Genomic DNA, 24,731 nt, shown 5'->3' on the forward strand with positions numbered 1-24,731 from the left:
GTACTTGGCCCCAAACTGAGAGGTATCTTTGCCATGCCACAGTAGGATCTCCACTGACTGGCACTTCCTGGTTTTGAAGATGAAGGCTCTGAGTCTTCCAGTCCTTGGGCCTCCCTGGGAGACCCTTACCATTGGGCCTTAGCTAGCCTCTACCCAGCCAGAAGGCCCTCATCACATTTTTGAATTGGAAGAGATCTTAGCTTTCTATCTTTTTGCATTTGGGGACTCTGAGACTGGGGAAAGCCAAATGACCTGTCCAAGGTCACACACAGGGAGACTCCAGGGTTCTTGGTTTACTGCCGTCTTTGCCACACCACTCCTGAGTTCCTTGCCAGTGTCTCAGCCAAGGTTCTGGAGGCATCTGCTCCCTCCCTACAATGACTCCCAGGCAGTGACCTAGCCTAGGGACAGAGCAACCCAGTGTCAGTGAAGCCCAGTCACAAGATGAGTGACAAAACAGCCAAATAGCAAAGCAAGGAAAGGGAGAAACCAGCCTGAGGTGAGAGTTCCAGGGCAAACAAGAAAAGCTTGCTTCTTTGTTTAAGTGTCTCATCATGAACAAAGAGGGACAAGGCCAGGAACATTTGGGGTTAGTAGCCAAGGGAACTACTCAAGTGTATTCCCAAGCTGTGTTACTTGTGACTCCATTATTCATCTACCAGTTCTGCTGTGGTCAGAGTCCAGCCTTGTTCAGGTAATGAAGCAGCTAGTCATAAGCAGACTCGTTGATGCCTCCTTCACCTTCACTTCAAGGAGTAATAGCAGGGCCTTATGTCTTCTGCTGGCCTGCGTGTACCTGCCTTCTTCATCCAACTCTGCCCCGTGTCTTGTCTGGCCTACCTTAGGAAGAAACCAGATTTGTCAACCTAGAGAAACTTCTAAAGAAGTAGAAACTTTTGGGAAAGGACACTGTTGAGGTGAAATAATCAACTGAATTGAAATCAATTTAATTTTCAAATCTGACTTCACCAAGACCTGGCTTACCCTAAACTTTACTGGGAGGATTGGTTCATGTATCATCTTGTCACAAGGGGGAGGTAGAGTGAAAAGAGGTACCTTGGCAGCAGGAGCTACTTTTGTACCAGCTTTTAATTCCCTAGAGTAGAAGCCAGTGTACAACCCTTCCCTCGCCTCACCCTGAGCAGAGCCTGGGGAAAGCTCAGCCTGCAACACCAGTTGTCAGCTCAAGATTCAAAGCCAGATCTAGACCCTTCCCTCAGCTTGCCAATTAAAGGTACCATAATTACTACTTTCTCTGAGCGCTTTGAAGTTTGCAAGGCTTGCATAGGGCCCCAAAGTCAGACCCAGCTCCTCTGCTTCTTGCCCTCATGACCCAGCTTTCTGCCATTTTCTGATTTTTGAGTGTCACAAAATGCTTAAGCTTCAGCCTTACTCTCTTCTCAGTTACTCCTTTCTTGGCATGGATGGATACTGCTACCAGAGATGGGGCTCCCTTTTCTCTCTGCTACCCTAGTTCTTTGAGGCTCAGACCCCAGAGTACTTTAAGTCAGAAAGAGGGTTTTCCTAGGGCTTTCATCAGGAGAAATACTTGTCTGAACCAGACAAAATGAGGCCCATCCACAAGGCCAGAGTGAAATGTCAAGGTCATGACCACATGACTCATTCCCAACGTGTCCAAGCCATATAAAATAAGGACAAGTGTTGATCTGAGCTTGTGAAAAGATGTTTATGACTCAAAGAAGCAAAAACTTGCTCTAGACCAGTATTTTTTTCCTTCCTTCCTTCCTAGATTTCATTTGAGAAAGCAGTGAGAGAGAGAGGAGAGGACAAGTGGAGAGGGAAGGGGCAGAGGGAGAAGCAGGCTCCCTGCAGGGATCCTGACACAGGACTCCATCCCAAGACCAGGATCATGACCAAGCTGAAGGTGGATGCCTAACTGACAGCCACCCATGCGCCCCTAGGCAGTTATTTTTCAAAGTAAGGCCTTTCTGCCACAGAATCCCATTCAGTAACTAAAATGTAGTCTGCTCCCTGGGCTTTGTCTCTGGACTATTGAATCAGAATCTCCAGGGATGGAATCTTACACATGGTAATGATGCTTTGAACAAAATGTTACTTTCTAGCTGCTCTTAGTTTTGCAAATGCTTGAGGTCAAAGGATGACCTAGCCATATACAAAGACTGCCATTTTCTTTGTTCTTCCCAAAGGAGACTGTGCCATGGCTGAGCTCTTCCTGGGTACCTCAAATCTTGAATATACGGAGGTCTCTTGTAGCACCTGACAGATCCTCTTAAGAGGGCCTGTCTGTTGCATGTAGGGCAAAAGCAGTTCACACAGGAGTCTCCCTCCCATTGAGGACCTATGCTCAAGTGTCGGCCAAGTTGGCTGGACTATAAGCCTTAGCTGCACACCAGGAATGATGCTATGGACAAAGTGGCCACCCAACTCAGAACACAAACACAGCTTTTCTTCACTAGTACACACTGGTAGAATAAGGTCAGTGGACTCCTGCCTTGAATTAGTTGGTACTGGGTCAAGCTGGAACCCACATCAGAGGATTCCCTTTCTTAGAGCCTCCACTGCTCTGGGTGAGTGGCAGAGAGAGGCTATTTGCTTCTCAGGCCCATTGCATGGATAGGACTGGTGCTGGAAGAAGCTGCCTGGAAGTCAGCTACTCTTCTACTCTAGGCACTAGTGAGACTGAATTTCCATGTGGCAGTGTGGGTGCCAAAGCAGCTTGAAGCCCTGGCCTGACGTCTGCTACATGTGGGGCTATGGAGAGTACAGGTGATGGGAGAGTGTCAGAGCTGTGGCTGGAGGCCTCGCCATCCCCTTTGTAGAGAGCAGCTTCTCTCCTGTGTAGATTTTCTGGTGGGTAAACAGGTTGGAGGTCAGATAAAAGTGTCTCATGAAGGAGACTTTTTTTTTCTCGTTTGTGTGAGTGGTTTGGGAATGACTGGAATATGCCCCGGGTCCTCTCCTTTCATAGTCTGCACACTTATAGGGGGTTCTGCCCTTGTGGGCCATCTAGTAGTGAACTATGTGAGCTGTTCTTCACACATGGTTGTAGGATAGACCGACTTTGGGGTGGGAGACCAGCATGGAGCTGGAAGCTCTTCCTCTGCAGGGGAGAAAAGTACTCCTGCTTTATTTGTAGGAAGATAATTGTGATTCTATTTATAAGCCTGTTTTCCCTAGGCTTCTACTACTTGCAATTCTCCAAATTCTTGTTCTCCTCTCTTTTCAGGAGAATGGAAGATGCCATCTTTCCTCCTAAACCAGTTTCTTCCCTTCATTTGTCTGAGAAGGCAACAAGATAACACAGCCATGGCTCCTGCATCACTCACACAGGGAGAATTTGGCTCATCAATGGTCAAGAACGCTACCAAAATACTTTCAGAAGCAAGGGCCTAAAAGGGGGTGGGGGTAGAGGCACAAGAATTCTCTTTCCAGAATCACTCTTCCCTTGATTCAAAGTTCCACCAAGGGCAGTGTTCCTCAGGTTCCCTTCTCAAGTTTCTGTCCAAGTCAGGGCTGGAGAGTTCTTAGCTCCCTTAAAGGCCAGATGGTTTTCTACTTCTCCTCCTGAACTCCACCACCCTCACCTGGAAGTAACTCCCATAAGATCCCTGCCTCTTTGTGAGAAAATCCAGGAACCTGGGACTAAGGCTCCCATCTCAGGGAAGGTGTAAGGGATAGACAGGTAATAGAAAAGAAAGCAGCCCTCCCCTCTGCGGGAGCATCCGCCGACTGGCCCCTTCAGCACCAGGAACCTGTGGGAGAAAGGAGAGTGCTTGGAAAGGAAGTATGCGGAAGACCTGGGGAGAAGGTTGTCTGTCTCCAGATCCCTTGGCTTTCTTCAGAGAGATAAGACGTAATGAAAGGTAAATGGGGGCGGGAAAAGTTCTGAAAGCACCAGCCCGACGACTGAAAGGGAGACGCCAGGCGCCTCCCTCTCAACTCTCGGCTGGCACTTCTGACCACTGGGGTAGGTGGTCCCCCTCCAGCCAATCAGAAAGGTGCCTGGCGTTCCCTGGCGACCATTCACGCCTACCAGTTGGTGACTAGCGCTAGGAGGCGGGACGATGAGAGCACGAGCTCCCCCGGCCAATCGCCGCACTCCCAGGGAGGTAGGGGCGGTGCTTCTGGAAACTGGAGGCGGGGCTGTTTCCTTGGCAACGATCCTAGCCCTCCAGGAGCGGGTAGGGTGGAGATTAGGAGGAGCAGAGAGGGGAGGGGGACAGGAGGAGTGGGGGTGGGCGCGCCGGTGCGGAGGAGTAGAGTTCGGGCTGGCCAGGTGGGAGTCCCTGGCTCAGGAGCTCAAGGCGGGGGGTCGGTCCGGTTTCCCGAGGCACGGCCGGAGCTGACCCCCAGGCCCAGGAGGGGAGGGGAGCTAGACACCGCCCCCGCTGGCGCCGGGAAGCGTCGCTCCTTCTCGCTGACCTTGGTCTCGATTGTCGCCTCGCCCTTGGCCACAGGCACTGACGGACGCAGGGCCCGGGTGACGGATAGATAGGCTCCTAGACGGATGGAGACCTAGGACCTAGCACACAAACTACCCCAGCCTTTTCTGCCGGCTCCAGGGCGCCCCGTCCTCCCCCACCTGAACGCCGGGGCCATCCAGCCCAGGGTTAATGCCAACGAGTTTCCACCTCCAGCCGCTCCTAGAGAGGCCGTGGCGCTAGCCAGCGGGGGAAACTGGCCGCGGACGGACACTTCCTGTGCGGGGGGAGGAGGGGGTCGGATAGCCGCAGCCCAGCCCGGGCTGGGGGGCCAGACGGCGGGGTCGCGGGCGGGGAGCGGCATCCGGGGGCGGCAGGGCGAGTCGTGAAGACCCTCACCTCCGAGGCCACGACGCACGGGACCTTGGAGGGCCCCAGGGCAAGGCGAGACCTTGTGGGTGGGGGCGGGGCCGTGGGTAGGGGAGGGGCCCAGCCGGCCGGAGAGGCCCAGGGTCAAGACGTCCGGCCTCAGGGGCCCGGGCTGGGCAGCCGGGTCCCCTGGGCGGCGCTGAGCAGGCGGGCGGCGAGGGCCCGGGTCTCAGGGCACTCAGGCCTGGTCGCAGGATCGTCCGCCATCGCCGCCGCCGCCGCACTGGGAGCCGGCGGGGATGGAACGGGAGGCGTCGCCGTGGGGCCTCGAGCCCGGGGATGTGCAAAGTCCTGACGAACTGGGGAGCCCCGAAGGGTCCCTCAAAGGTGAGGGAGGGAGCGCCTCTCCGAGGAGCGTGCCTGGGGGCGGGAGGGGGGGCTGTGGGCCGAGGGAGGGGAAGGGAGCCGGGGGGCTTGGACACCTGGGACTTGGCGGCGGGGGCGGGGACTGGACGTCCCGGGTCGGCGGAGGGGGAGGTGGGAATTTCAGCACCTGCTCTAGGGCCAGCGACCCTGTTGGAGGAGGGAGAGGCTTGTGGCAACTAGTGGGACCAAATGACCTTCCAGACCGCACACAATCTGGGTTTTCTGTAACTCTCTGATCCTGCAGGCAACATGAGTGAGAATGAGGAAGAAGAAATGTCTCAACAAGAAGGCACTGGGGACTATGAGGTCGAAGAGATACCCTTTGGGCTGGATCCCCAGAGCCCTGGGTTTGAGCCACAAAGCCCCGGGTTTGAATCCCAAAGCCCCAGGTTTGAGCCGGAAAGCCCAGGGTTTGAATCCCGAAGCCCTGGGTTTGTGCCCCCAAGCCCTGAATTTGCACCCAGAAGTCCTGACTCAGATTCTCAGAGCCCTGAGTTTGAACCCCAAAGTCCTAGGTATGAGCCCCAAAGCCCTGGCTATGAACCCAGGAGCCCTGGTTATGAACCCAAGAGCCCTGGGTATGAACCCAAAAGCCCTGGGTATGAACCCCGGAGTCCTGGGTATGAATCCCAGAGCCCAGGATATGAGCCCCAGAATCCTGAGTTCAAAACCCAAAGCCCTGAATTTGAAGCTCAAAGTTCCAAATTTGAGGAAGGTGCAGAGATGCTTCTGAATCCTGAAGAAAAGAGTCCTTTGAGCATCCCCTTGGGAGTCCACCCCTTGGACTCCTTCACCCAGGGGTTTGGGGAGCAGCCCACGGGGGGTCTGCCCCTAGGGCCACCTTTTGAGATGCCCACAGGGACCCTGCTGGCTACACCCCAGTTTGAGATGCTCCAAAATCCCCTGGGCCTGACAGGGGCCCTTCGGGGTCCAGGTCGGCGGGGTGGCCGGGCCAGGGGTGGGCAGGGCCCTCGGCCTAATATCTGTGGCATCTGTGGGAAGAGCTTCGGGCGGGGCTCCACCCTGATCCAGCACCAGCGCATCCATACGGGTGAGAAGCCCTATAAATGTGAGGTCTGTAGCAAGGCCTTCTCTCAGAGCTCTGACCTCATCAAACACCAGCGCACCCACACGGGCGAGCGGCCCTACAAGTGTCCCCGTTGTGGCAAGGCCTTCGCCGACAGCTCTTACCTGCTTCGCCACCAGCGCACCCACTCTGGTCAGAAGCCCTACAAGTGCCCGCACTGTGGCAAGGCCTTCGGTGACAGCTCCTACCTCCTGCGGCACCAGCGCACCCACAGCCACGAGCGGCCCTACAGCTGCCCCGAGTGCGGCAAGTGCTACAGCCAGAACTCTTCCCTCCGTAGTCACCAGAGGGTGCACACCGGGCAGAGGCCCTTCAGCTGTGGCATCTGTGGCAAGAGCTTCTCCCAGCGCTCGGCGCTTATCCCCCATGCCCGCAGCCACGCCCGTGAGAAGCCCTTCAAGTGCCCTGAGTGCGGCAAGCGCTTTGGCCAGAGCTCTGTGCTGGCCATCCATGCCCGCACCCACCTGCCAGGCCGCACCTACAGCTGCCCCGACTGCGGCAAGACCTTCAACCGCTCCTCCACGCTGATTCAGCACCAGCGCTCCCACACAGGCGAGCGGCCCTACCGGTGCGCCGTGTGCGGCAAGGGCTTCTGCCGCTCCTCCACACTGCTGCAGCACCATCGGGTGCACAGCGGGGAGCGGCCCTACAAGTGCGATGACTGTGGAAAAGCCTTCTCACAGAGCTCCGACCTCATCCGCCACCAGCGGACCCACGCAGCCGGCCGGCGCTGACCTGGGGCCCTGTCAGGGGTGGGGAGGTGATGGGCAGGAGAAAGGGGCCAGGGAGCTGAGAAACCTTTAGAGGGAATAGTGAAAAGCTGGGGGAGGATGGAAGAGTTGAGGGCCAAGGTGGAGGAAGTTACGTGCCCTGGAGACTTCTGGGAAATGGGCTATGAAGAGGGGTTGGAGAGAGGCCAAGCAGGCAGTGGGAGGCTCTGGGAGAGATCCAGAAAAGAGGTCAGTGGAGAGCTGGCCTCAGCCACAGCATGCCCCTTGGTGGGTGCCTGGCTTGGCAAAGCTCTAGGCGGGGGTGGGGGGAGGGGGGAGGGTTACTTAATTAGAGTGGGTAGCTTAGATTGGTAGCTACTGAGACCCTGGTTGAGTCAGGAAGGGGTGAGGGTAGGTGGGGTGGGGAGTTGGGCCCTGGGGTGGGGCTTGGGCCTCATTGCAAACTCCAGCCTCCCTTGTCTTCCTCAGGCTTTGGAGCCCTTGAATTTGAGTTCAATAAAAACCTTTATGTGGTAAAAGAGACTTGTCCTTAAAATGTGTGCATGGACAGTGCCCTGGCCAGTGGGAGACATGCAGTGGTAACTATACAGCCAGCAAAGCCATAGGGCTCTGTCTGGAAGCCCTCCATGTTCCAGGTTTCCTCGGAATCTTATAATTCGATGCTCAGGAGACATTATCTGCACATATATTTCCAAGTTATGTCTCCTGCTTTGAATCCTGCACAAACACACAGGGAGCTCAGTGTGGGAGGTGTGAGAAAGCCTTCGACTTTGTGGGATATCCCTTCTACCAAACACAGAGGTTCTGTCCTTGGGCCAGAGAACAGACCTTGCACTCATATTCGGGCATAGAGCCTGTGTCCTACCTCTCTGGCTCCCAGTATCTAGCTGTGCTGTCCTCTCGCCTGTGGAACCTTCATGGCCATCACTTGGTGCAGACCCTGAGTGACCAGAACCTGAGACTACCTGCGGTCTTGGCCCCACCTGTAGGGGGCGCATATGGGACCCAGTGTGAGGATTAGATAGCTCTAGCTTTTAAGACTCACCCACCAGGCTGGGCCTGATTTGCCACAGCTCTGCCACTTTTTTAGGACTCCTGGACCTATTGGGATCACCCAGCACACACACACACACACACACACACACACACACACACGCCTTTATCTTACTTTTCTTTCCTGTCTGAGCCTCAGCCCTCCTAGAGTCAGTGCCAGCTGTGAGTCTCTGGATCCTGGGATGTGGCCTGCCTTGACCTTAGCTGAGTAGGACAGGCCACACCCTGAGGAATCACCCAGCTGCCAGGAATGTCTTGAGATGAATGCCTGTAAGGGCCTGATTGCCCTGCAAAGATTTTTTTCAGTTTCATGGATAAGGAAAAATGAGTTCACAGAGCTCTGACCTGCTGGAAGTTGCTCTGTGGATAAGAGGCAGGTGAGAAATTCAGACCACATCTCTCTGGCTCATCAGCCCCAGCGGCTCAGCCACACAGGCAGGTGGGGAATCGTGCTCTACACTGGCTCTTGGGCTTCAAATCCTCACATCACCCCCAGCCCCGCACCTATCCTTAGGGCCTTATAACTTGTCAAGAGCAGAATAACTTCTCTTAAGGACATTTCAACCCAGCCTCTTATGTTCTGCACACTCCAGAAGGAGCCTTAGAGATCACGTAGTTCAACAGTTTGGTTGTGTTTGGTGTTTTTTAGTTTAGTTTTTTTTTTTTTTTTAAGATTTATTTATTAATGATAGAGAGTGGGGGAGGCAGAGACACAGGCAGAGGGAGAAGCAGGTTCCATGTTGGGAGCGCGATGTGGGACTTGATCCCGGGACTCCAGGATCACGTCCTAGGCCAAAGGCAGGCACCAAACCGCTGAGCCACCCAGGGATCCCCTAAAGTTTTAATTATTTTTGGAAGTAGATCATTATTTTTCAAGTACAATCTCTTAGTCTTTTAAAGACCTTTGTAAACTTTTTGCACATTTTTGTACAGACACCCAATCACACATAATTTCAAATATTAAAATACTCCACCTCCCGCATTTACGTAGTTCATATATGTGAGTACTTATGTTAAATAGACTGCATTTGACTACCTGACATATCTGTTGGTTTAACATTTCTTTCTTTTTTCAAAAAGATTTTATGTATTTATTCATGAGAGACACACACACAGAGGGAGGGAGAGACAGAGGCCAAGGGAAAAGCAGGCTCTGTGCAGGGAGCCCGACGCGGGACTCGATCCTGAGACCCCAGGATCATGCCCCGAGCTGAAGGCAGATGGTCAACCACTGAGCCAACAGGCATCCCAGTTTTTTTTTTTTAAGATTTTATTTATTTATTCATAGAGAGACACACACACACACACACAGAGGCAGAGACACAGGCAGAGGGAGAAGCAGGCACCATACAGAGAGCCTGATGTGAGATTTGATCCTGGGTCTCCAGCATCACACCCTGGGCTGCAGGCGGCGCTAAACCGCTGGGCCACCGGGGCTGCCCCAGGCGTCCCAGTTTAACATTTATTTCAATTATACAATTTGATTTTCATTCTTTGGAGTTGATTTTTCCCTCCAGCTCCCAAACATGTTTGTAGGCCATTGAAAGCACAGTGCATGTAAGTACTTAATTGATAAAGTAGCCTGTATGCTGCTTATGAACCACAGTATATAAAAGCAGATCAAGTGACAGTGGGGGGGCTCAGCTGCTCAGCCCCCACCCTTTTCTTCCGCATGACAGCTCCTGCGGTACCTGTAGATCCCAGGGGGAGCAGATCAAAGCCCAGGAAGGGCACACATCTTTCTCAAGGTCACGGTGAAGAACTAGGATGCCAGTGCCAGGTTTCCTGACTTTCAGTCCAGCATGCTATTTTTACCACACCATCCTGCACAACTAAACCATCTTTTAAAAAGTAATCTCTATACCCAGTGTGGATATTGAACTCATGACCCTGAGATCAAGAATCGCATGCTTCACTGACTGAGCCAGGCAGGCACCCCACAACTAAACCATTTCTATCCACCACCTTTATTAAGCACAGATGTGCTGGCAACATTTCTAGACAGTTTGCAAGTGTTTTCCTCACAACAGCTCTGAGGGATATACAGTTAGTATTCCCATTTTACAGACGAAGAAATGAATCCCAGAGAAGATAAGTAATGGCCCTACATGGCACAGCTATGGGGCAGGACAGCCTGAACTCAAACCTACGACTGATTAGGTTTGACTATTCTCCCAAGGATACTGTTACTTACTTTTTCACTTTGTGCCATGGGTATGGTGTCTTCCAGAGGCTACATGGCCTGTGATAACATGTCATCATTCTGACCACTTGTAGGGAATGTGGCCTTGGGTGTTGGTATGTTTTACATTTTTCTCCTTTTTTTTTTAGATTTTATTTATTTATTTAATGCAGAGAGCGAGCCCACAAGCAGGGGGAGGGGCAGAGGGAGAGGGAGAAGCAGGCTCCCCGCTGGGACCTGGGGCTCCATCCCCATAATCCCAAGACTCTGGATCATGACCTGAAGTGAAGGCAGATGTTTAGCTGACTGAGCCACCCAGGTGCCCCTGCAGTAGGAAGATTTATTTATTCGTGAGAGACACACACACAGAGAGAGAGAGAGGGAGGCAGAGACACAGGCAGAGGGAGAAGCAGGCTCCATGCAGGGAACCTGAGACGTGGGACTCGATCCCTCCTGGGTCTCCAGGATCACAACCTGGGCCGAAAGCGGTGCTAAACCGCTGAGCTTCCCGGGCTGCCCAAGTAGGAAGATTTTAAAGGATAGAACAAGGTAGAACTAGATGGGCTGGCAAGAGGAATAGCATGTGCAAAGACAGAGGCAGGTGTTTGAGGATGGGGGCTGTTAAGGGAGTTGGGATATAGATTTCTGGGCATGATGAGGGCAGGACTGTTCTGAAATGAACCCCCCAGATTTTCTGTGTTTTGCTTCCAACCCTGATGAACACATTCACTCTGTGTGTGTGTGTCACAGAGCATCATTCACGTAGGAGGACCCTCACTAACTTGTTACCCTGTTTTATCTTCTTCACAATCCCCTCACCGTCTAGAATCACAGGTCTACCTTTTCACTCTGTTTTCTCACTGGGGTGGTGCTTCCTGAGGGCTTCCTGAGGCCCTGACACCAGGTGCCCCTGGGTGGCTCAGGCCAGCAGGGGGTTGATGAGGTTGAAGAGGTTGGCAGGTTTTAAAATACTGTTCTGGGCCTTGAGTGCCAGGCTTGAGAACATTCTCTTACTCCCTGTAGGCAGAAGGGAGCCTTGGGAGGTCAAAAGCTATTTCTTAGCTCTCAGTGCTGAGCCCAGAGCTGTCCTGAGAGTGACTCCATATTCCCTGGGGAGAGGGGTGGAGGAGTGGGGGAGGGAAGGAGGAGAGAGGAGAGAGAGCTGTGCCCAGCTCTGGGGTCCTACTGACCACAAGAGGGCAGCAGCGACAAGCCTGCTCTGTCCTCCTAAAGAGGAGTAGGGAGGGGGGGGGGGGCTCAGGATCAAGCCTCACCAATTGCTGCTTAAAAAAAAAAAAAAAAAGGCTGGGAGGGTCTATTCTCACACCTGAATGAATTGTCAATGCCTCATGCAGGTTAGTCTCTAATGGTTGTCATAAAAAAAAGAAAAAAGAAAAAAAAAAAAAAGAAAAGAAAGGGAAAGAAATGAAAATACAGCTGACTGGGTCCCACTTAGAGAAAGGGTGAGAAGGAAATGTTTAATTGAGCCAGGCCGAGATGTGGCACCAGCTTACAAACTTCATATTTATCAGTAGACATAGGCAGGCACTCTGCTTAGCACTGGGAGCCAGGGCAGGAGGTGGGGGTGGGTAGTGAAGGGAGGGGAGTAGACAGACGTGTCCCACATGTTGAGCTCACTGCCTCCCAGCCTGGGGCCATGATGGGATTTGGGGAGTCCCAGTAGGGGCTACAAAGGAAGGAGGCAGGAGCCTGGGGGAAGACAGAGCCTTGAAGGGTGGAGATGCCATGGGCCCATCCAAACGTTTTCTGGAACTTCCCATAGGCACCCTCACTAGTTCAGTGAAATTGAATCAAGCGGGATCCCTGGGTGGCTCAGTGGTTTAGGGCCAGCCTTCGGCCCAGGGTGTGATCCTGGAGTCCCGGGATCAAGTCCGGCATCAGGCTCCCTGCATGGAGCCTGCTTCTCCCTCTGCCTGTGTCCCTGCCTCTCTCTCTGTGTCTCTCATGAATAAATAAATAAAATCTTTAAAAAAAAAAAAAAGAAAGAAATTGTATCAAGCACCCACTGTGTCTGGCTCTGTGATGTCACCAAGGTGAACATAGCAGGTATGGTCCCTACCCCCGTGGAGCTATGGTTGGATTTGAGAGATGAATATTGAGTAATAACCATGATCTGTACTGTGAGGGGAAGTACAGGCTAGTGTAGGCATGTGTGCTATGAAAACCCGCTTGGGGCGGGGTTGAGGGCAGCCCTGAGGAAGTTCCAAGTGAGCTAAGATCTGAAGTCTGAGTGAGAGCCAGCCAGGGAAAGGGCTGGGGAGGAATGTTCCAGGCAGAGGGAGCAGTCTGGATGAAGGCAGTGGGACAGAAGGGGGCTTGGCTAGTGAGAAAGGCTGGTGTAACTGGAGCTTCGAAAGGGAGGCTGGGAGTCTCTGGAGGAGGCCAGGAAGGCCACGGGGACCCAGTACTGCACTGGCATGTTAAGGATATTTTGCAGATTTTGGAAGTCGTATTAAGGAACTTAGTCTTTAGCCACAGAGCAAGGGGTCTGCAGCAGCAATGTCGTGACACAGATCAGATTTGCTCTCTGGCAGCAGATGGAAAGCTGACTGGACTCCAGGCAGGAGAGAGTGAAGGGCAAGGTTCTGAGAGTCTGAGGCATCTGGGGACATCCAAGGGCAGATGGGTGTGAGGGCTGGGAGTGTCACTAGGTCCTGAGATGACAGTTTTTCCAAATTTAGATCAGATGTTCTCTTCCATGGGAGGATACTAAGAAGGACCAGGGGAAGCCAGAACCAGCTGATAATTACAAGCCCTCATGTACATACCCTTCCTGGCCCATCCCTCATAGATCCTCACCATGAGCCCACAGAGCAGGCAGGCAGGAGTGAGCTCCATGTTCAAGATAGCGAAACTGAGGCCTAGGTGGGGGGGGCAGAGACTTGCCCGAAGACGCACAGTGAGACATAGGTAGAGGCAGAATGGCACCATACATCCTGGGACCTCTGCCGTGGGCCTGGGCCTCAGTCTTTGACAGCTTCATCCTGGGCCTCCCCCTCCTGGAGGGGCTCCAGGCAGCCTGGATCCCCAGCCTCCTCCTTGGGCACTGGCTGCTCAGAGTCTTGTTTAGGGATTTCATTTGAAGCTTCTACAGCCTCCATCTTCTCCTTCAGGTTCCGTTTGAAGAAGCCAAGCTGCAGGAAGACAAAAATGGAGTCAGCAGAAAGTCCATGGAATATTCTGGACCAGTCAGCCTCGGCAAAACATGAGCACACCCTTCAGAATGGTAATGAGTCATTCATGCTGCACATGCGTGGTTATCTGCTCCAGGGATGGGGCAAGGTTATCTGCCACACTTGGTTCCTATGATAAACAGCTGTACATTTAACAACAATTCATTCTTTAGGTTTATCAAAATGTCATGGGCCAATATGTGGGGCGGGCGGTTTGAAAATATCCAGTAATACTAACAAATAGCAAGAGCTTGCACTTAACATAGTGCTTGGCATGGGCCAGGTACTCTCCATTGAAAGCTCAGAACATACATAGTCTACTTTTTTTAAAAAACATATATATACTTTGGCTCAGCCATTCCAACTCCAGGAATTAATTTTTTTTAAAGATTTTATTTGTTCATCAGAGACACACACAGAGAGAGGCAGAGACACAGGCAGAGGGAGAAGCAAGCTCCATGCAGGGAGCCTGATGTGGGACTTGATCCCAGGTCCCCAGGATCATGCCCCGGGCTGAAGGCAGGCGCCAAACCGCTGAGCTACTCCAGGAATTAATTCTAAAGAAGATTTGAACAAGTGTGCAAAGATGTGGGTGCCAAGAGCCTTTTTGGTCACCATTTAAAATAAATGGAAATTACTTATCAGCTGGGATCTTGTTTCAGTAAAAGGTGGAGCATCCAGATAGCAGCAACCCAGGCAGGTTAAAAGGCAAGAGGTGGGGAACCCTGGGTGGCGCAGCGGTTTGACGCCTGCCTTTCGCCCAGGGCGCGATCCTGGAGACCCGGGATTGAGTCCCATGTCGGGCTCCTGGTGCATGGAGCCTGCTTCTCCCTCTGCCTATGTCTCTGCCTCTCTCTCTCTCTCTCTCTCTCTCTCTGTGTGTGACTATCATAAATAAATAAAAAATAAAAAATAAATAAAAAATAAGTAAAAGGCAAGAGGTGGATCTGATTGTGCTCAGAGAGACATCAAGATAGAATATCCAGTGGGAAATACAAGCTCCCAAGCAGTATATATGCTATTATTCCATTTACATTTTCTTTCTTTTTAAAAGATTTGATTTATTTACTTGACAGAGAGAGAGAGGGGACAAGTAGGCAGAGTGGCAGGCAGAGGGAGAGGGAGAAGCAGACTACCTGCTGAGCAGGGAGCCTAAGGCAGGGCTCGATCCCAGGACCCTGAGATCATGACCTGAGCTGAAGACAGATGCTTAACTGACTGAGCCACCCAGGTGCCCCCCATTTATATTTTCTATGTGTATATACACAGACACTGACTTTCCTCTCTCTCATGCTCACACATATACTCACACATATATTATTTATTTATTTTAAAACCATATTGGTTTTATTTTATTTATTTATTCATTCATTCATTCATTCATTCATTCATGAGAGATACAGAGAGAGAGAGACAGAGACAGAGACATAGGCAGAAGGAGAAGCAGGCTCCATGCAGGAAGCCTGATGCAGAACTCGATCTCGGGACTCCGGGATCATGCCCTGAGCCAAAGGCAGATGCTCAACCGCTGACCTATCCAGGCATCCCTTAATTAATTAATTAAGATTTTATTTGTTTATTTGGCAGAGAGAGAGCACAAGCAGGGGGGGAAAGCAAGAAGGCAGAGGGAGAGGGAGAAGCAGACTCCTTACTGAGTAGGGAGTGGGATGTGGGGCTCCATCCCAGGACCCTGGGATCACGACCTGAGCCAAAGGCAGACACTTAATCGACTGAACCACCCAGGTGCCCCTACATATACACATATTTAAACAACAAAATTAGAAGCTGGATAATGGTTGTTAGTAACCATCCTCTGGGAGTGCAAGGGGAAGAAACTGATTTTCTGTGTTGTCTTTTTCTGGGGTATTTAGTTTTCATATGGAACATCTGCCCTCCACCATTCTTCATCTGGCTACTCCTCCTTCAAACCCCAACTCAAATGCCTCCTCTTCTGGGAGGCCTTCCTGGACTGTCCCAGCCTGAGTGAGGCTTCAGTACACAGGCCCTTGAGTGGAGCCCTGTCTGCCTCCTCCATTAGACTGTGAGCCCTCTATGGCAGGGACCATGTTTGTGGTGTGGGCCTCTGTGTCCCAGCACCCAACCCTTGATGGGCAGAAGCACCCTTCTCTCCAAGGTAGACAGTCCTGGCTCTACCAGTGCTTGGAGGAGGGAGGGGGAAAGATTTGCTTGGCCTGGGGAGCTTTATCTGAAAAAGGGGGGAGGCTGAGGCCTCTTCTAGCTTTAAGGCTCCCCAATCTCAGTATTCTCCGCCCTGACCCCTGCAGAACCCTTTCCCCAGCCAGGTTGTCTCAGCCATGCCCCACGCTCCCAGAAGCTCCCACCTTGTAGAGTGCCACAAAAATCAGCAAGAGCAGCAACAGCCCCCCAATGCTGCTCAGCGCGTAGACATGGAGCATTTCCTTTTCATATATGATGTCAACCTTCATGATGACCTGGAGAAGGAAAAGAGAAGGGAACGTAAAGAGCAGGCTTTCACCTCTGACATGCTCGTGAATGGCTAGGTCTTCGCGTTTCTGGTTCAGACTGCTTCTGGATACAACCCGGCTGGCCCAGATGTCTCCCTCCAGTGTACCTCCCAGTATGCAGCCATCAGAGTGAACTAGGAGACATGCACATAACCCATTGGAAGCCCTTACATGGCTTCCCTTAGTCCCAGAATAAAATGCCAGAATCTCGGCTCAGCATGCAAAGCCTTCCGGAGTCCAGCTTGGGCTTGCTTCTTAACTGCAGCTTCCCTTCTCCTGCTCTGACCTGCTTGCTCTCCCACCTGCCTCGCCATCCTCTTGGCTCCATGGTCTCGCTACTCGCTCTGCTTAGAGCTCATTCCATCGTGCTCATGGTGGGCATGGGGTGGGTACCCTTTGCTGAGTTGCCATCAAACTGGCTCTCTGCCTGACATGTCTCAGACGGGTATCCCTGTGGCCTACCTGCCCACCAGCAGTGGCAGGGAGCTCATGGCATCCAGCAAAGCCTTCACCAAGGCTGACTGCTCTGACCGTGGGGAGAGGGTGTGCCCTTCCTTGTTCCTGGAGAGCCCAGACCTCCCATGAGGCCCTACCACTTTTGGCTCTAGCTCTTCTAGCTCTGCCCTGGGGTTCCCCAGACCCCTCTGCTGACCCCTGCTCCCCGGGGCTTCTGAGGAGGCAAAACCATACCTGGGCCATGGAGGCATTGCTGCCATAAAGGTGGAAATGCTTGATGCTGTTGAAGGAGACAGAGAGAGAGCTGCAGAGGCTGACCATGGAGGAGGCCTGTGGGGTATGGGGGAGACGTCAGGCCAGAGAGAATAAGCACCAGAACCCACTGATTTCAGCACCCCACCTCGGCTGAGGTTGGAGAACAGGTCCCAGGGGGCTGCACCACTCCTACTGAGTTCCCTACTGTAGCGTCCTAACGGGTGACTCCCCACAGCTGGAAGGAAACTTTTCCTACAGAGAACCAGCAAGAACCATCCGTAGGCCCGTGAAAACAGCCCTGCACATTTCGAGCATGATTCTCTTTCACCTGCTGCCGTGTAAATATCAGGGCTTTTTGTCCAGGTGGTACAGAATGCAGGAAGCCCATCTGGCAGGGATGCTTGCTCCTGACCCCTTGAGGCCCCCCCAGCCTCTATGTTGCCAGCAGGTGCTACCTCAATCTTCTCCACCAGCTCAATAGTCCCGATCACTTTGACGAAGATCTCCTCCTTGTAGACAAATGGGCAGTGGAATCTGGCCCCGGGCAAACAAGGCTGCCAAGAATGAAGAGAGCAGGGGTCAAAGCAGCCTATCTTCCCACCTGCACTCTGCTGGCCCCACCCTGACTTCTGAGCCCACAGGCCAGTACCTCAGCCACACTGGGCAGCCTGTCCAGATCCTCATGATAACAGGTCACAGGAGGCTCCTAGGAATGATGGGATGGAATGAGAGCAGAGAGAGGACACTGGCCCCTTAAGGCTGGAATCTGGCCTCCCTCCCCACTCCATGGATTCACTCCCACTGGCTCCTGGCAGGTGCAGAAATCACTAAGCCCAACAGGATGCATCTACCCTCACTCCCTTCCCACACATCTGTACCCCTTTATGAGCTCACTCCCACGGACCAGGGTGTCTTTCCCTCCTCCAGGCAGTACTCACCATCTCCACATTCCATTTGTGCATGATGGGCCCCTCACTGTGAGATACTGGTACCCCAATCAAGGCCTCCAGGTCAGGCACTTTGTGGTCATAGATAGAAGGCTGAATCCTCACCTAGGACAGAGGACATGGGACCGCAGAGCCCTAAATGCCAACCACCCCTCCAAATGCCTCTCCAGACATGATCCTCCCTGGCTGAGGCCTGAGCGCCTGCTCTTTGCCAGGCAGAGGGCAATGACAGCTTCATGTGGCCCCTATCTTCAAGGTTTTACAGTGTGGGTTACCTGTGCCTTTCTGCTTTCGCCACGGAGCAAATCCTCACATATCCAGCAAGGTACCCCTCAAATATCATTTCTGATGGTTCCACTGACTCCCCAAAGGGAAGGCAGCTCCCCCTGTGTGTTCTCATAGCATACTACATCCCCCCCTCCGCAGGATGGCTAAGTATCTACTTGTGTCTGTCTCCTCTAGACTGCGTGCTTGGTGACTGTGGCTTCTTTTACTTGCAATTCCCTGCTGCATACTACTGAGCACATAGCAGGCCTCCAGAAATGTCATTTTTTGAATGAGTGAAAGAACGAAAGCAAGGATACATGTGAAAATTATTTGCACAATGCAGGTTGGGAAAGACTCATTTTGGTGAGGACGCCACACAGATTGAAGAAATACATCCTGAGTACCTGTTAGATGAAAGAGCCTACTGTGTGGGGCTGGAAGACCCAGAAGTGGAGAAGAAAGTGACAAAGGAGCAGCACCAATGAACATCTCAGGGAGGTCCCGCAGGGAAATATATGTCCAGTTTGAGAGGTTCTAGCATTATTCACTTGACACACTTTTACAGACACTTGAAAAATGTCAGGTAAATTAAATTTAAAAGGCCTTATGTCAGAGGCAGCATTTGAATTTAACTGTGAAGGACAGAGAGGAGTGGAACAGATGAAGATGGGGGTGGCATCCAGGAAGAGAAAATGTGGACAGTTAGGACAGTTAGCACCAGGCAAGTGTGACACAGCTGGAGGTAGGGGCTGGGACCAAGAGATAGGACCTACATCTGGAAAGGAGACCTGGGGTGAGATTGTGTGCCCATGAGGCCTAAGGGCCAGAAATCAGGGGACTCTTAACCGGGTAATGGTGAGGAGGGAAGGCTCGGTGGTAGGGTGCAGTGAGCCCGGGATGGGAGAAAATGGGGAAGGCAGGCCAAGGTCCAAGAAGGAGCCTGCGCCGATGGTTGCAAGAAGGAGGGGAACCTGAGTCTGGGCATTAGTGGAGGCAAAGGAAACAAGAGAATACAGAACGAGGTTGAGGAGGTGGGAGGACCAGCCACGGAGGAAGGACAAATTCACTCAGACTTGGAAGTTTTGCTTGGGGCAAAGGGTGCTTTTGAGCACACCAGGGGTGATGCTAGCTGAGGGGAAAGCAATACATTGGGTTTAGAACATGCTGAGACAAAGCCTCAAGGGGAACAATTGCATTCCCAGATATATACCCAAGAGAAGTCAAATATGTCTGCACCAAAACTTGTATAAGAACGTGCAAGCAGGGGGCGGATCCCTGGGTGGCGCAGCGGTTTGGCGCCTGCCTTTGGCCCAGGGCGTGATCCTGGAGACCCGGGATCGAATCCCACATCGGGCTCCCGGTGCATGGAGCCTGCTTCTCCCTCTGCCTGTGTCTCTGCCTCTCTCTCTCTGTGACTATCATAAATAAATAAGAAAAAAAAAAAAAAAAAAAGAACGTGCAAGCAGGGGCGCCTGGGTGGCTCAGTTGGTTGAGCATCTGCCTTCAGCCCAGGTCATGGTCCCAGGGTCCTGGGATACAGCCTTGAATCGGGCTCCCTGCTCAGCTGGGAGTTTGCTTCTGCCTCTCGGCTGCTTGTGTGCACGCGCTCTCTCTCTCTCTCAAATAAATAAATAAAATCTTAAAGAAAACCCCAAAACATTCAAGCAGCATAGTCAATAAAAGCCCCAAAGTGGAAATCACCGAGATGTCCACCAGCTGCTGAATGGACAAATCAAACGCAGCCTACCTCGCAATGGAATATTATCTCACAATAAAAAAGAATATGGTAGTGGGACAGGCTACAACAAGGATGACCCCTGAAAACACTATGTAACCAAAGGAAGCCAGTCATAAAAGATCCCACACTGGAGGATTCTGCTCCTACATAATGTCCAGAGCAGCCAGGTCTCTGGACAGAGACTAAAGTAGTGGCTGCCAGGAGCTGGGGGAGGAGGGGCAGGAGAGCATGTGGGTACAGGGGTCCTTTGTGGAATAATGAAAATCTTCAAAAATTGGATTGTGGTGATGGTTATATAACTTTACAAATATGCCAAAGGCCACTGAACTGTATGCTTTAAAAGCAGATAAATAAAAAAAATTTAAAAAAGCAGATAAATCATACAGACTTGTATCTCATTCTATTATAAAGCTGTTAAAAGACAAAAAAAAAAAAAAAAAAGATGCAGGGAAGACCTTCCAGTGGAGAGCAGGGACAAGCTGCAGGGACAGGTGCCTTGGAGGAGCAGGAGGGTCACAATGCAGAGTTGTGAGCTGGACGGGGGACTCAGACTGTGGGTAGAGAGACAGGCCACATGGGGACCGGTGCAGAGCAGTCAGTGGCACAAGCATAGGGCATCAGCCTGTTACCAGGGCAGCGTGAAGATGGGGTCATGGGGAGACCACAGAAGAGCAATCACTATTTGCTGAACACTCAGTGTGCTGGACCTCTGTGATTCTCACTGAATGCAGGATCTCATTCTTTTCTCTAAGGCTGCCTATGTGGCAGGCAGGACTGATATCCCCACTTCAGAGGGGAGGACTGAGGTTTAGGGAGATTAATCTGTTTGAAGTGATGGAGTAGAAAGGCGGGCATTGGAGTCCAGGCTGGGACTCCAGAGACCGGAACTACATTGTTTTATCACCTTCCTTGGATGATGGTGAGAACAACACTGCTAAAACCAGTCACTGGGGACCAATGGCTTATGTGTGGAGTACTGTGTGGAGCACTTAACATGAATTTTCTTATTTGCTCTTCATAACAACCCCATAAGAAGGTCTATTATCATCCCCATTTTACGGATTGAAAAACAGATGCTCACAGAGGTTAAACAGCCCAAGGCCACACAGCTTTAAATAGCAGAGCTTCAAAAAGGTTTCAGGTCTGGCTGAAGCTTATATTCCTCACCAGCTTGGGGAGAGGGCCATCATGAGGAAGAAGACCCCGTGGCCGAGCTGCCCAGGTCTCACTGAATTACCATGCATGTTGAGCTCACTAGAAACCCAAGCTGACCTCCTTGTGGCAAAAAGGGCCTGACTAACAGGACGGCTTTGGGCAAGAGGGAAAGATCACCAGTGTCCCACACTGAGTTGCGTTTAGTTAAAACAGACATGATCAGGCCCTTAGCAAGAGTGGCTGTGTGCTTGGGCCAGGCGGCAGGGAGCCAGATGCATCGCTTAGGATGCTGGAGGGTGGATGGAGGTGTCTAGCCCTGATGACCATCCCGAGAGAGAGAAATGGGGTATGTGGTGCGGGGAGGGGAGCTCAAAGGGTTTGAATGGGTTCCCAGAGGAGTGGGGCAAGAATGCAAGCAGGCTTCCACAGTAGCTGGGGAAATCTCCAGGCTGGGCCACAGCCCCCACCTCAGCCATTAACTACCTCCACTTCCCGGGCACTGGGCCAATCACTGCATGGGGAGTCAGTAACCCACTTAAACCTCAAGACACCTGGAAGTTCTCATTCCAAATGCCGTTTGTCATAGCAGGGAACCGAGGCTGCACAGTTAAGCCTGTGGTCCAAGGTCACACAGAGCTGGAATGGTAGAGCTGGGGCTTGGATCCATGCCTATCCAAGTCTTCCCCACTATTGGTGGGGAAAGGACTGGTCTGCCAAGCTCCTTGGGGAACCCAGAGCCATCCCAGTGAACAACATTAGAAACCAACCCAACTGGCCATTCTCAATGCAAATGAGCATCTGACCTCCCCAAGGGCCACTCTCCTCCATGTTGTGTCTAGGGGAGATGACTCCAGCCTCTGTTCTAAAGGGGCTGCCTGCCTGGGGTTCCTTTCCTGCTGGGCTCCTGCCCCAGTCTGTCCTGATGCCAGCAAGGCCTTTGGTAAGACAGTCTCTCTGGGGCTCAGTCTCCTCCACGGGAAAATGAGAATGCTCTTGGCTTGGTCAATGCCTACTCCTCTCTCAGGGGTTACCTCTAAAAAAGCCTCAGACCCCTCGAGCTTTAGACTCAGGGGCTGTCTTTCTTTGTTTCCATAATGAAGATTACTATTTCAGCCGTGAGCATATGGCATACGAAGTGACAGATCATTGACTTAGAGGTTAAACACATTAATTTTGGGGGGTGCCTGGGTGGCCCAGTTGGTTGGGCATCTGCTTTTGGCTCGGGTCATGATCCCAGTGTCCTGGGATGGAGTGCCAAGTCAGGTTTCCTGCTGAGTGGGGAGTCTGCTTTTCCCTCTCTCTCTCCCTCTGCCCTCCCCACTGCCAGTGCTCTCTCTCTCTCTCTCAAATAAATAAATACAATCTTTAAAAAATAAATAAATAAACACATGAATTTTGGTATTCAAATAAGGGCCTGAATCTGACTCTTCCCCGCTTAGTAGCTGTGTAGACTGGCAAGCTACTCAACCTTTCTGTGCTGTGGACTTCTTGTCTGTATGCTGGGAATGACAATGCCTCTGCCTTATGGGGCCTCACAGTCAGTGTGAGAATCCTGGGGTGGGCGTCACATACATAAAGCACCAGGCACAGAATTTGGCTCCAGTGAGTGGTCAGGGGCCCTGCCTTACTGTTGCCTCTATACTTAAGCTGCAACAGTGGCTCATTAAACATGTGAATGAAAAGGTAGGTTGTCTCTCAGAGTGCTTCTGCCTCTCAAGTTCTGCGATCCCACTGACAATGCATCCAGCACCGGAAAGGAGCTGTGCAGCCACTGGCCACTGGAGGCTGTGAGGCTCTCTAGAAAGGATCAGAGCATGGGCAGAGGGAGCTGGGTTCACGGAGGATGGGGCTGTGTCTGGTTGGTCTCTGCAGCCTCTGTTCAGGACAGAGTTGGAAAATGTATGACCCAGAAGGGCCTCTCACACAGAAGCTCTTACCTGGTAGAAGTGTTCAACAAAGTGCATCTTGGGACCTTTGGGGGTGAAGCCGACATACAGTGTGGAGTTCTCCTTGCTGCGGAGAGAGAGAGAGAGGAGTGGGGGTAGAAAGAGGAGGAGATAAGGACCCAGTCTCCAGTAGGGCAGGGGCCCGGGCCTGGGGAAGCTCTGAGGGACCCTCTAGGGACCAGGAAGGCATGCTCTCATGGAACCCTTCCAGCACTCTGCTGTTTCCCTTTGGAAAGCAAGGCTCGTGGAAAGGGCCAGTCTGCTGCCCAGTGTCTGGCAGAGGAGGGCCAGGGCTGGAACCCAGGCCAATGTGCCTCTGGAGCTGTGTTTTCCCCACCACACAGGTCCCTGCCTCATGAGGGTTTCCACTGTCTGCTGGGTTCTCCTGCATAACAGTACCAGCCTCTGGCTTCCTCTCCATCTCATCCATCTAATGACCTTCCTAACATCACTGTCTGATCCTGCCACCTCCCCACTTAGGATCTGCCTATGGCCCCCAGCCATCCACAAGGGTCAGGCCCAAAGCTCCTCATGTCCACATCTGCCCACCCAGTGCACCCCACACATACCCGCTGTCCCCTGCACACTCCCTACTTCCCAAATCCACACCATTGCTTGCTGCTTCCTTTTGCCCTATGGTTTTCTCTCTGATGGGGACATCCCTTCTCCTCCCTGGCCCCTGTCTAACCCCTCGAATTCTCCAGACCCCAGTTCAAGCCCCTGCCTCTCTGTGAACCCCTCCATCTCTCCACCAACCCAAATCATCCTTCCTCATTCTAATTTAATACCGTACTTCAGACAGTATCATTATGTAATGCATTTGTGTTCAAAAGCACCAGAGATCTTGGCTCAGTCACTGTCCCTGTCTTTCTCTCCCTGAGCCAGCTTGAGAAAATTGGTTGCTTTTCTGGCTTCAATCTCTTTTCTGTCAATGAGAAAATCCAACGGGTCATCCCCATGGGTCCTTCCTGCCATAACCTTCTGAGACTCACTGATTCTGTGTGCACATGAGCTTGGCCTTTCCTGCCTGCCCATGAGCTTTCTGTGGGCAAAGAGCCACTGTGAACAGTCTCTCCTCATCTCTTTCAGTGCTCCTGACCCCTGGGTGGGGGGGCGCATCTAGCATGGGGTTTTGGAGTCAGACAGACCCAAATTCAGATGCAGCATCGGTGTTTCCTATCTGTATGACTCTGGATAAGCACCCTTCTCAGAGGCTGCTTGTTCACCAGTAAAATGGAAAGAGGCACGGCTGCCTCATGCCAGGGGCAGCCCCAGCTGTGCAGGGCAGCTGGCACAGGCATCTGACACAAGGTCAGCATACAATGCACTTTTTCTTCCATCAGTAAACTGCTGATCTCAGAACTCTTTTTTTTTTTTTTTAATTTATGATAGTCACAGAGAGAGAGAGAGGCAGAGACACAGGCGGAGGGAGAAGCAGGCTCCATGCACCGGGAGCCTGATGTGGGATTCGATCCCGGGTCTCCAGGATCGCGCCCTGGGCCAAAGGCAGGCGCCAAACCGCTGCGCCACCCAGGGATCCCTGATCTCAGAACTCTTAAAGGCCTCCATTCTTTTGGGTGTTGAAAACTCCTGAGGGGGGCACCTGGTTGGCTCAGTGGTTGAGCATCTGCCTTTGGCTCAGGTTGTGATCCCAGGGTTCTGGGATTGAGTCCCATATCACGCTCCCTGCAGGGAGCCTGCTTCTCCCTTTGCCTATGTCTCTGCCTCTCTCTCATGAATAAATAAATAAAATCTAAAAAGAAAAAACAAAAAAAGAAAACTCTTGGGGTTGTGGCTGGAATCAGTTCTAATTACCCCTGGGCAGGAGAGGATGAGGCTTTGAAGGAGAGCCCTGGGAAGCCAGGCTGAGGCCCTGGCTCAGGAGGCTGGGGTTGGGGAGGCTGCTCACGACTTACTCCTCAGTGAGAATGTTGATGGGGTACAGGACTGGGATGGTGGTGGTGGCCAAGTTGTTCTCCAAGAGGCCGGAGTCCTCATTGTGACTGCATTGGGACAAAGCAGAGGGCAGTGTGAGG

At 52.2% G+C, this 24,731-nt stretch overlaps 2 protein-coding genes across 2 annotated transcripts in view; one reads left to right on the forward strand and one right to left on the reverse strand.

Annotated features, from left to right (window-relative positions):
• Positions 1–4,208: 4,208 nt before the first annotated feature.
• On the forward strand, positions 4,209–7,534 carry ZNF768 (zinc finger protein 768). Its single transcript, XM_041747485.1, has 2 exons — positions 4,209–5,159; positions 5,443–7,534. The coding sequence occupies exons 1-2, from the start codon at positions 5,072–5,074 to the stop codon at positions 7,017–7,019; spliced, it is 1,665 nt and encodes a 554-aa protein (XP_041603419.1). The 5' UTR covers positions 4,209–5,071; the 3' UTR covers positions 7,020–7,534.
• Positions 7,535–10,639: 3,105 nt separating this feature from the next.
• ITGAL (integrin subunit alpha L) overlaps positions 10,640–24,731 on the reverse strand; it is a 56,698-nt gene continuing 42,606 nt past the window's right edge. The window contains exons 26-33 of the mRNA XM_041749436.1: positions 24,612–24,698; positions 22,687–22,762; positions 17,581–17,694; positions 17,292–17,348; positions 17,098–17,196; positions 16,622–16,717; positions 15,788–15,898; positions 10,640–13,406 (exon numbers count right to left, since the gene is read on the reverse strand). Coding sequence (XP_041605370.1) covers positions 13,236–13,406; positions 15,788–15,898; positions 16,622–16,717; positions 17,098–17,196; positions 17,292–17,348; positions 17,581–17,694; positions 22,687–22,762; positions 24,612–24,698 — 811 coding nt within the window. The 3' untranslated portion in view covers positions 10,640–13,235. The remainder of the gene's footprint in view (positions 13,407–15,787; positions 15,899–16,621; positions 16,718–17,097; positions 17,197–17,291; positions 17,349–17,580; positions 17,695–22,686; positions 22,763–24,611; positions 24,699–24,731) is intronic.

The sequence above is a fragment of the Vulpes lagopus genome, chromosome 3 (genome assembly GCF_018345385.1).
Source record: "Vulpes lagopus strain Blue_001 chromosome 3, ASM1834538v1, whole genome shotgun sequence".
Lineage (NCBI taxonomy): Eukaryota > Metazoa > Chordata > Mammalia > Carnivora > Canidae > Vulpes > Vulpes lagopus.